Source organism: Gopherus flavomarginatus, chromosome 7 (genome assembly GCF_025201925.1).
Source record: "Gopherus flavomarginatus isolate rGopFla2 chromosome 7, rGopFla2.mat.asm, whole genome shotgun sequence".
NCBI classification, from domain to species: Eukaryota; Metazoa; Chordata; order Testudines; family Testudinidae; genus Gopherus; species Gopherus flavomarginatus.
Window position 1 is genome coordinate 84,630,579 of NC_066623.1, and position 12,595 is coordinate 84,643,173.

The window sequence follows — 12,595 nt, forward strand, 5'->3', positions numbered from 1 at the left end:
GTTTTAACAACTGCAGTGTGCAAGACTACATTTAGGTGGAACAAACCTATCTGAAGAGAGGCTGTGTTATTCATATCCCACGGTCACTTACAAAGAATTTGCAGTAATAAGACATTTCTAAGGCTTGCTCAGCAAATTTTTGCTTATTGGCTTCTCAAAAATATTGGAAGAATGGACTGATATTTGAAGCAGAATTGAATCTTCCTGAGCCCTTCCTTACTTTCTGCCTCTCCCCACTTCCCTGGGTTTGCCAGCCCCACACTCCCACCCCACAGGGAGTAACTGTAGGCTACTTGCCTTTGTAGCCTCCAACACACCTCCCTTCTCCCACTACTAAACCATGAAGCCTCAGCTGCTCTCAGCTCCTCCTGGGCATTATAGAGCCCCTCATGTTCCTGTTCAGCTGAGCCTCGTCTAATTGACTCCCTGGCTCTTCCTCCAGCTGCAGTCTTGGCAATTAGTTGGCCCACCTAGCCACCTTAACCCCTTCATCACTCCTTATCTGGGGTGGACACCCCATCACAAGGACCCTCTTGCTTCATTTGTTGCAGACGTTAGGTGTGTGGTGAATGAGACAAGGGATTGCAGGAAAAGACAGGGTGGTCTCATGATTTAGGCAGCTGAATGCTACTTTGGAAAATTGGTTTCCACCTCCATTTTTGTCAGAGTCCCTGGGTGATGCTTCACAAGTCACTTAAACCAAACTTTTCACAGGTGGTCACTGTGTGTTCCTCATTTTTTTGGGTGCCCAATTTGAGACCCTAGGGTCTGATTCATAGAAGTGCTAAGCACTCAACTGCAACTGGAGTCAGTGGGAACTGTTCTGAACATTTGCTATCAAAATGGCAAGTACTTTGAAAAATCAGGTTCCATCTGTAAATGGCAATAATGCCAATACCTCATGGGACAGTGGTGGTGTAAAAATAAATTCATGAATGTTTGAGAAGCACTCAGATACATTAGTGATGAGTGCTATAGAAAAACTGATTAGGAAATTGACAATGCTGCATTTAGCGCAATGTGTTGATGAAGAACAGTAAATAAAGCTTTGGGCCAGCTTTGGTTGGCATCTCTCGATAGTTGACACCTCAGATATATCATTTAGAAATGACTCCAAGGGGGTGGTACACTCCTTGGTCTGACTGTGACCAGGACAGTTGTGAATGGCTGAGCTTTGACAAAGAACATGAAAGTAAACCTGAAGAGCTTCCTGTGGCTTTTTGATAGTGAAATGTATACATGCCTTCCTGATAGCTGTGTAAGTACTTGTGGTATATTCTAGGGTGTCGTCAGCATCTCCATCCCAAACTCCCTGGAGTCGTTGGGTTTATTTTTGTTGAGATTCTAGGACTAAAGTAAGCCAATTTCAGATTGGCACTCTTGGGGAAGTGTGTAATTGTACCAACAATTTGCATTGTCTGGAGTGGGGGAGCCTGAAGTCACATTCTGTCTCTGAGGTTCCTATCGCCATACTTTTCCTCAGGATGGTGGAAGACCCATTTGATTGAATCAGATGAAACAGATACAAAAAGGAATCCTGTTTTTCATGGAAGAGCATGTGGCAGAGCCCACTTTTCTTTCTTTGCATTACATCTGCAATGACATTGTTGAGCTTTCTGAAGTTGGGTTGAGGCTGCCACTTAGCGTGCCTCGTAGTTTTCCATATACTGCCCAATTGTCACCCAGGTACTTCATTGATTGCCACTAAGTTCAAAGATGTAAAGAGATTCTTAGAGTCTGTAGTGGAAGTGGCAACTAAGGAGAAAGATATTTAGAGTTTGTTTAGAAGGGTTTATGAATCCTTGCCCTATAACAGGAGCAGCTTCTTGACCTTTCTGAACCAGGCCAAGAATACATGTGCAGAGTATATGGCAGAAGATACTTACAGAAATATATCAGTAGCACAATTCCTCAGTTTTCTTGTCAACTGAGGAATAGGTTTTGACATGCTGCCACAGTTCCTGTTAGTTTCCACCACTGCTGCTAAAGATTATTGTTGGAGCCTTTTACCAGGGGCCAAATTATTCTTTGATTGCCTGTTGATCCCACTTAGGCAGGGCCAATGGCTTGCAAGCAAAAAAAACCCCCAAAAAACAGTTACCTACCTTTCGTAACTGCTGTTCTTTGAGATGTGCTGCTCATATTCGTTACAAGTAGGTGTGTGTGGGCGGCATGCACAGGTGCTGGAAGGTTTTTTCCCCTTGTGGTACCTGCCGGTTCAGCTGTGGAACCCCCTGAAGGCATGCCTTCATGGAGGTGTACGTAACTCCCTGACAATCCACTACCTCTTCAGTTCCTTCTTGCCGGATACTCTGACAAAGAGGAGGTGGGTCAGTCTTGGAATGGACATGAGCAACACATGGTAGAAAGCTGTTTTTTCTTCAAGTGATTGCTCATGTTGATTGCAAGTAGGTGACTCCCAAGCAGTCCCTAGGAGGGGGTCGGAATTTACTAAGTTGCAGACTGTAGCACTGCTCTGACAAATGCAACATCATCTCTAGCCTGCTGTGTAATGGTGTAGTGCGACGTAAAGGTGTGAATAGACGACCACATCACCACCCTGCAGATGTCTTGAATAGGAACCTGCGCCAGGAATGCAGCAGACAAAGCTTGCACTCTTGTGGAGTGCGCCATTAATACTGGGGCTGGTATCTTTGCTAGGTCACCGCTCGCCCTGATACATGCTGTGATCCATGAAGAACACCAGAAGCCCCTTCATCTGCTTAGTAATCGCAATAAAAAGCTGTGTTGATTTCTGAAACAGCTTTTTCTGCTCAATGGTCAAAGCTAATGCTCATCTGATGTCTAAGGAATGGAGCATCCATTCACGGTTACTAGCATGTGGCTTAGGAAAGAAGACTGGAAGAAAAACGTCCTGGTTCACTCAAAACTGCAAGAGCACCTACGGGAGGAAAGCTGGATGCGGCCACAACTGCACCTTGTCTTTATAAAACACAGCGTAAGGGGCCTCATACGTCAAGGCCTTGAGCTCAGACACCTTCCTCACTGATGTTATAGCCACTAGGAATGCCACCTTCCAAGAAAGGTCAAAAAGAGGGCATGTTGCTAGAGGCTCAAAGGGCGGGCCCATCAGCCTTGAGATTCCACGGAGGAATCGGCTGCCTTACTTGCGGGTACAGTCTGTCTAGCCCTTTGAGGAAGCAGCCAACCATAGGGTTAGCGAATACTGATCATCCAGCTGAAGTAAATAGTTCAGGGTGAAGGGAATCAATGACTGCAACGGAGGAGTGCCCTTCAGCAGAGACCAAACTGAAAACCTTTTCCACTTAGCCAGATAAGTGGCCCAAGTGGATGGCTTTCTGCTGCCAAGGAGAACCTCCCTAACCCAGTCTGAGCATGCAAGCTCTAATGGGTTTAGCCATGGAGTTTCCATGCCATGGAAGTGAAGAGACTCTAGATTGGGATGCTAGAAGCGACTGTGGTCCTGTGTGATCAAGTCTGGAACTATGGGCAGAGTTATAGGCATCTAGCAGACTGACAGGTCTAGCAGCTGATGTGGCCATGCTGGTGCTATCAAAATTATTGATGCATCCTCTCATCAGACCTTGAGGATGAGCTGGAAAGGCAGAAATGTATACAGCAACCCCTTCCAAGGAAGGAGAAAGGCATCCATGTGCAAGCCTGGGCTATGATTCAGGAAGGAGCAGAATTGCTGACACTTCCTGTTGCGATGTGTTCCGAACCAGTCTATCTGGGGAAATCCCCATCTCTGGAAAATGTTGATCACGACATCAGGGCAGAGAGACCACTCGTGACCATAAAAAGACTTGCTGAGGTGATCAGCCAATTTGTTCTGCAAGCAGAGAAGATACAATATGTTCAAATATATTGAATGGGTGATGCAGAAGTCCCACAGCTTGAGGGCTTCCTGACCCATGGGAGAGGAGAGAGCACCACCCTGTCTGTTTATACAGAACATTGCTGTGATATTGTTTGGTCAATACCAATACACATCTGCCCTGTAGATGGGTTTGGAGGGTCTGGCAAACGAGGCGCACGGCAGACTGCTCCCTGACATTGATGTGCAGCGAAAGTTCTGCCTGGGACCAAAGACCTTGAGTCCTGAGTTTTCCTAGATGTGCCCGCCCCCCATCCCATTAACAATGCATCTATGACTAGAGACAGCAATGGCTGAGGTCTAGAAAAGGGTATTACCGCTTGCAAGTCAAGCCACCACCGGAGGGACTCGAGGACCTGAGGAGTGAGTGTGACCAGTCTAGGTGGTCCTGGTTCGGCCTGTACACCCGGGCTAGCCAAGTCTGCACAGGCCTGATCCACAGCCTGGCATCCTATACCACATACATTCAAGCAGCCATATTCCTGAGTAGTCTCAGGTAATTCCATGTTGTAGAGGTAAGAAATCTTCTGAGATTCTCTATGATGGAATTCATGGCGAGGAAGCTAGATTCCAGGAGGAATGTTCTGGCCTGACTGGAATCCAGGAGGGCTCAGATGAACTCTATTGAGTGGGGGTTATGGTTGACTTTGCTACATTCAGAATGAGGCCAAGCCTGTGGAACGTTGTCCACAGGCTCATTTGGTCCTCCACTTGGGCCTGGGAGCAGCCCTTGATTAGCTAGTTGTCTAAGTATGGGAATACTTGCACCTGCTGCTTCCGCAGGAAGGCTGCCACAACGGACATGCACTTGGCGAACACTCGAGGGGCTGCCGAGAGGCTGAAGGGGAGGGCCATGTTGCTGATCACGAATTGGAGGATCTGTCTGTGGCACAGAATTATGGACACGTGAAAGTACACGTCCTTCAAGTCGAAGGCAGCGTACCATGTCCAATGATACCTTACAAGACCCATCTTGCATAAAGTATATGTTATGTCATATTTATATAAGGATATTTTCATAAAGAATATGGAGCACAGCATCACAGTGTCAATGATCACGTCTTGAATGTTTTAGTTTCACAGACCACCTACCTTATATTTCGCAAGTAACATTCTCTTTCAGCCAACCCCTTCTCACCTTTTCACTCCAGATTGTATTAGAGGTCTAGAAACTCCAACCTGGTCTATATCACATAAATTATCTCTTAGTTTCCACCATCGCTAGTTTCCTCCCTCCTCTCCCTAAACTCCTTTATTCTCAACCTTGTCTGCAATATAAAAATGGCAGTGAAATAGCTACAAATTAACAGTTTGTTAATGTGTTTTGATTAATCCAGTTCAAAAGAGGACTAGATCAAAGCATATTAAATGTTAATGCATGTCACAAAGGCCCACGAGGACAGATATTTCACAGCAGGTTAGCACGGGGCTTTCACCCCAATTGGATAGAACTGTATGCACAGTGTGCACAAACACACACACGCTCTCCACATATACATACAAACCAGGTGGAAGCCTGGAATGCATATTGATAGGTGGGGACTGAAACTGTGAAGCATCAAATAAAGGGTGCCATGTCAATCACTGAGCTGCAAATGGAATAGTAGGTTTGCAAATTGAGTTAGTGGGATTTATATTTGAATTTTTACTTACAGACATTTCCCCACAACTACTGAAAAAATTATTTTTTGTTTGTATATAGCTACACAAAATAAGAACACTCACGTTTCTAAAACATTTTATTGCTACAAACTGGTACATTTTATCACAAAAAGCTGCAAGGCATGTTTATAACATGTACACTACTATACAGTGTGCAATACAGTCCAAAAAATAGCCACACTCACAACACAATTTTTAAGTTTATGCATCGTAGCCCTAAGGGGTAAATATTATGAGCTACATAATGTATTGTGTCACACAGCACTTGGAATATTTACCCTCAAACTACCTTTCTGAAGTGATTAGAACAAACACTAGTAATATAGCCAATTTTCAACACCAAAAAAGGAAAAGGAAAGCTTAAAAAAATATACAACACAAAATGTTTTAATCAGCTCTAACAGTTTGGTTGCTATAAAAGCTCAACTAAAATCATCTTAATGTCATTTTAAACAAATGGGAAACACAGAAGTTATATAAACAAGTTCTTCGCATAATGGAATGCATGCATAGGGTGAGGATGTTACACAAGTCTCATCTGTGAAACTATTACAAAGTCTTACATTTAGCCACTTCAGAACAGAAATAAAAAGCTGTTTTTCAATTTGAATTTTTTTCATTTTCATGCATTTAGTTATCTTCTGTTTGGTCAAGGGTGAAGTCAGTTTGTTCTTCTGTTTCTTCCTCCTCCTCCTCCTCCTCCTCTTCCTCTTCCTCTTCAGCAGGCTCATCAGCCTTGTCTTCTTCTTCTTCTTCTTCCCCTGCCTGCTGATCCTGAGATTGGTCAGTAATTTCAAAAGGATTTTCACCCTAAAACAGAGAAATGAAACTGTTTAAATATTTTGAAATGTAAGACAATAAAAACGAAACCTTAATTTTATTTAGCAAAAATATGCACCGTCAAGTCATCTAAGAGAAAAAACTGTTGAAATAATGCCCACATTTGTTACATTATTTCTGGGGCACGGAGTTCAAAAAATGGATTTTGAGGTTCATGATGGACAACATCTAATTTTTATATTTTCAACAGACACCACATAAGTATGAAGTGAAAAATGGAAGTATTAATCTCTAGATGTTAGAAATCATGATCTCAATACTCGGCTCTAATGAAATCAGAACTGGCACTTAACAGTTTGAGCTGCGGCAGACTGAAAGCACCCAAGTGTTAGATATGCAGATAAAACCTCAGTATCATTTCAGCATTAACAACTCAATAGATAAAACGGCATGCTTAAACATCACAAAGAAGCAAATCTTCATATAGCTCCAGCAGCTTTGCTCCAGGGATTGAAGGGTGAATTTGAAAAAACTGGTCTCCTTCCACCTTCTCTTATTCACACTAAGTCAGTCTATTCATTCTCAAGAAGACAATTCTATTCTATTAAAAAAGGTGAACTGTAAGGCAAAATTAAAACCAAATTAAACCCAGAATTATAAACCTTTTAATGGTCACTGAAATTGTCTGATCTGAAATTCATATTCTTGGTTATCCTCAGTGAACCAGGAAGTGGCAAGCAGATTTCAAAGACCGAAGTTTATTTTAAATAGATGAGTCAAAACTTAATTTTCTCCTGAATGCTCTCCCTGTTTAGTAGTGACATTCAACACAGAACATTTCTCTTTTGCTGTACACCTTTAAGAACTATGTATTAACAGTAAGCAGTAAAAACAATGGAATTACATGAAAAGTAGACAGCTGTTTTGCACAAGCTACTAATTAAAGCACAACTAGTTTTCCAAGAGTATTACTTAAAGGTCATCAGAAAATGAAAAAAATATTGGGCTTCTGCCTTTTTTGCTTATGATGTGCAAAGAAAGCCATATACGTTTGGAGTTTATTTTTTAAGATGTTTTTCAAGCACCACAGTGTTATTCAAGATCAACTTTGGAGGACAACAGACATGACTGGAACTTGATAACATCAATATTTTTAAGTGTTGTGAGGCGGACGGGCCTCCCTCCTCTGGGGTGAATGAGGGAGCATTACCCGCCCCCCTCGCCAGAAGAAGGGTGGGGCCAGAAGCATAAAAGACCAGACCCGCAGTCCATTCAAGGGGAAACCTGCAGAGGGGAAGGACGTCCTGCTGGGTCTGGAGCAGCTAGAGGCAGATCCCCCCCTAGCCCAGTCCATGCCCCAGACATGGACGACGACTGGCCTGGAGTGGCTGCTGCTGTTTACCTGGAGGAGCTGGACAACGCCTGGACGCAGGAGGTACCCACCCCAGGGGAGGCAGGAAGTGGCCCAGGGGCAGCTGCTGTAGGGTTGACTGCAAGGCCCGGACCCCCAGCGTCAGCGTGTTGCGGCTGGATCCCCGCCGACCCCGGGGCAGCTAACTCTGCCCTGCCAGGGCCCTGGGCTGGGACGCAGTGGAGTAGGGAGGGCCCGTGTTCCCCTGGCCATCACACCCTGAAGAGAAGTAACCCCATCCTACCTGTAAGACTTTGTTTGCTGGCTGCCTGAGCCCCGCCCAGGCTATAGCCAGCCCCCTTAAGACTGTGTTGTGTGCTGGCCGCCTGAGCCCCGGCAAGCCCAGTACTCAGATAAACAGAGACAGGCTATCGCGGCCCTCCAGGAACCTCCCTCCTCTGGGGTGAGTGAGAGAGCGTTACACTAAGATTAAAAAAGCAACACTTGAATCTGGATTTATGCTCCTTTTTTGAGATACATACACACAGCCTGAAAACAGAGGTTACTTACCTTACAGTAACTGGAGTTCAAGACGTTTTTGTCCACATGGATCCCAATGCAGACACGTGCACCTAAAACGTGGAAGTGTCCACTGGGGTTGTGAATGCACTCTGTGTACCTTCATGGATGGTTCTTATAGGAAAAGTATAAAGCAGCCCAAACTTACAATCAGTTCTTTCACTAATACAGAAATCCAGGTAAGAAATCTGTATCAGTGGAGAAGGCAGGTGGGTCCTGGGATCCATGTGAACAAAAACATCTTGAAGAACTCCGGTTACTGTAACATAAGTAATCTCTCTTCTTCAGGCATTTATCCACATGGATCTGAGTGCAGAACGAGCAGTTATCCTTCAAGGAGGTGGGTGACAGAGTCCTATCTAAATGACAACTGTAGAACAGTCCTACCTAACTTGGCATCTGATCTAGAACCTGTCACAATGAAGCAATGATTGGTAAATGTATGAACAGAACTTCAAGTAGCTGTTCTACAAATTTCAGAAACAAGAAATTTCTGAAAGAAGCCACAGATATCAACTGCATCCTAGAAGAGTGTATCCTAACTTGAGGGGGAAACAGGTGGCTTATTCAAAAGAAAAGACGGTTACTCACCTTCGTAACTGTCGTTCTTCGAGATGTGTTGCTCATATCCATTCCAGTAGGTGTGCGCGCGCTGCATGCACATTCGTCGGAGATATTTACCCTAGCAACACTCGGAGGGCTGGTAGGCATCCCCTGGAGTGGCGCCGCCATGGAGCTTGATACATACCCCTGCCGGCCCATCCGCTCCTCAGTTCCTTCTTGCCGGCTACTCCAACAGTGGGGAAGGAGGGCGGGTGTGGAATGGATATGAGCAACACATCTTGAAGAACAACAGTTACAAAGGTGAGTAACCGTCTTTTCTTCTTCGAGTGCTTGCTCATATCCATTCCAGTAGGTGATTCCCAAGAATTACCTAGGCGGTGGGGTCGAAGCGAGACGTTGCAGAATGTAAAACCACTGAGCCGAAGGCGGCATCGTCTCTAGACTGTTGGACGAATGCATAATGCGATGCAAAGGTGTGGACGGAAGACCAGCTGGCCGCGCGGCAGATTTCCTGTATGGGAACATGGGCCAAAAACGCGGCAGATGAGGCTTGAGCCCGAGTAGAATGGGCGGTAAGATGGCCAGTCGGAACATAAGCCAAGTCGTAGCATGTCCAAATACACGATGTCATCCAAGAAGCAATCCGCTGGGAAAAGATTGCCATGCTCTTCGCGCATTCTGCCACCACTACAAATAGCTGAGGTGAACATCGGAAAGGTCTGGTCCTCTCGATGTAAAAACGCGAGAGCCTTGCGGACATCTAAAGTATGCAGCTGCTGTTCCCGTCGCAATGTGTGCGGTTTTGGAAAAAAGACTGGCAGGATGATGTCCTGATTGATGTGAAAGGAGGAGACAACCTTAGGGAGGAACGCCAGGTGCGGTCGCAGCTGTACCTTGTCCTTATGGAACACCGTATACGGAGGATCCACAGTCAAAGCTCTAAGTTCCGAGACTCGTCTTGCCGAGGTGACAGCGACTAGGAATGCTGTCTTCCAGGACAGGTACAGCAGCGAGCATGTGGCTAAAGGCTCAAAGGGGGGCCCCATGAGCCTGGTCAAGACGAGGTTCAGGTCCCAGGTAGGGGCTGGTTGTCTGACCTGGGGATAGAGTCGCTCCAAGCCCTTAAGGAATCTGGAAACTATATGATGGGAGAAGATGGAACTGCCAGCCTCCCCAGGATGGAAGGTGGAAATAGCTGCAAGGTGCACTCTTAGCGAAGAGATCGCTAGACCTTGCTCTCTGAGAAACCATAAATAGTCCAAGATGGTGGGGACTGATACAGACTGCGGAACAAGGTCCTGCTAAGCGCTCCAGTGACAGAGGCACTTCCATATTGCAAGGTATGTTGATAGCGTGGAGGGCTTTCTGCTTCCCAGCAGCACTTGTTGCACTGCGGCAGAACAACGCAGCTCCGATTGGCTTAACCAGCCAGCAGCCATGCAGTTAGATGAAGGGACTGCAGGTCTGGGTGGTGTAGCCTGCCAAAGTCCTGCATGATCAGGTCTGGGCAGAGAGGCAGGGGAATCAGGTCTGACAGAGATAGGTCGAGCAGCATGGTGTACCAATGCTGCCACGGCCAAGCCAGAGCAATCACGATAAGGCGGGCTTTGTCCCTGTGCATTTTGAGCAGAACTCGGTGGACAAGAGGAAACGGTAGGAAGGCATAACAGAAGTGGCCTGTCCATGGAAGGAGGAACACAGGGAGCCCGGGGACAGGGAGCCCGGGGAGCGACCTTGCAGGGAGCAGAACTCCTGGCATTTCCTGTTCTCCCTGGAGGCAAAGAGGTCTATTTGGGGAAAGTCCCACCTCCGGAAAACTGAATGGAGAATGTCTGGACGGATAGACCACTCGTGCGTCAGGAAGGACCTGCTCAGATGATCTGCGAGTGTGTTCCGGACTCCAGGGAGGAAGGAGGCCACAAGGTCTATGGAGTGGGCTATGCAGAAGTCCCACAGTTGGATCGCTTCCTGACACAAGGAGGAAGACCGTGTCCCTCCCTGTTTGTTTATATAATACATGGCCGTTGTGTTGTCCGTGAAGACTGCAATACAACAGCCCTGTAGATGGCGCTGAAACACTTGGCACACCAGCCGGACCGCTCTCAGCTCCCGGACATTGATGTGAAGTGTCAACTCTTGGGACGACCAAAGGCCTTGACTGCACAGGCTCCCTAGGTGAGCGCCCCAGCCCAGGGAGGGTGCGTTGGTTGTTAGGGACATGGAGAGCTGGGGAGGATGGAACGGTCGTCCTGCACACACCCGGGAGGACATTCACCACCAGTCGAGGGAGCCGAGAACACTCGGCGGAATTGTCAGAATGAGGTCTATGGCGTCTCTGCGGGGCCGATAGACGGAGGCGAGCCGGATTTGGAGAGGACGCATTCGCAGTCTGGCGTGCTTTGTGACGAATGTGCACACAGCCATGTGACTGAGGAGACCAAGGCAAGTGCGGGCAGAGGTTGTTGGAAAACGCTGAAGACTTTGGACAAGTGAGACAATGGCCTGAAACCGGTGTAGGGGTAAACTGGCCGTTGCAAGGTTGGAGTCCAGCATTGCTCCGATAAACTCTATCCTCTGCACTGGCACCAGAGTGGACTTGTCTAAGTTGATGATCAGGCCTAGACGCAGAAAGAGGTCCTTGATAATGGCCACATGGCTGATGACTTGTGCCTCGGAGACCCCTCGGATAAGCCAGTAGTCGAGGCAGGGGAAGACGTGTATCCGACGACGGCATAGAGAAGCAGCGACAACCGCCATACACTTCGTAAAGACACGAGGGGCTGAGGAGAGGCCAAAGGGGAGGACAGTAAACTGGTAGTGTCGATGGTTTACCACAAAGCGCAGATACTTCCTGTGAGGGGGATAAATTGCTATGTGGAAATATGCATCCTGCATATCGAGAGCGGCGTACCAATCTCCGGGATCCAGGGAAGGAATAATGGTTCCCAGGGAAACCATGCGGAACTTGAACTTTTTGATGAATCTGGTCAGTCCTCGCAGGTCTAGGATAGGCCGAAGGCCACCTTTCGCCTTGGGAATGAGGAAACAACGAGAATAAAACCCCTTGCCCCTTAACTCCGCCGGAACCTCCTCTATAGCTCCGATTGAGAGGAGCTTGTGGACCTCCTGGATGAGGAGTTGCTCGTGAGAGGGGTCCCTGAAGAGGGACGAGGAGGGGGGTGGGAAGGAGGGGGTGAAACAAACTGAAGACGGTATCCAAGCTCCACCGTGCGTAGGACCCAACGATCTGACATCAACTGGGACCATGCCAGAAGGAACGGGGAAAGGCGGTTGTAGAACTGAAAGGGATCCGGGGGAGGCAATTGGTACACTGCTCTCGGGCGCACCCTCAAAAGTTTGGTTTGGGTCCCGGCGTTGGTTGGGTGGGACCGGAATTGTTGCCCACTTGCGGTCCAGACTGACGTCTGCGATTAGTGCGACCTCGTCTTCTGGCAAAGTCTTGCTGCGGCCGAGGCGGGGGGTAAGGGTGCTGCGGTTGGAAGCGGAAGGACCAGCTTTGAGTCTGGGGGGTATGCATTCCCAACGAACACATAATCACTCTATTGTCCTTGAGGCTCTGCAGTCGAGGGTCCGTCTTTTGTGAAAACAACCCCTGACCATCAAAAGGCAAGTCTTGCACCGTATGTTGCAATTCAGGTGGCAGGCCGGACACTTGCAACCATGATATACGGCGCATGGCTATGCCAGAAGCGACTGTTCTGGCTGCCGAATCGGCGGCATCTAACGAGGCTTGTAAGGAGGTCCTCACAACCCTCTTTCCCTCCTCCAGGAGTGCTACA

At 47.3% G+C, this 12,595-nt stretch overlaps 1 protein-coding gene across 1 annotated transcript in view; it reads right to left on the reverse strand.

Moving 5' to 3' along the window:
- Positions 1 to 5,585: 5,585 nt before the first annotated feature.
- ZNF326 (zinc finger protein 326) overlaps positions 5,586 to 12,595 on the reverse strand; it is a 43,614-nt gene continuing 36,604 nt past the window's right edge. Inside the window, exon 10 of the mRNA XM_050962233.1 lies at positions 5,586 to 6,331. Coding sequence (XP_050818190.1) covers positions 6,152 to 6,331 — 180 coding nt within the window. The 3' untranslated portion in view covers positions 5,586 to 6,151. The remainder of the gene's footprint in view (positions 6,332 to 12,595) is intronic.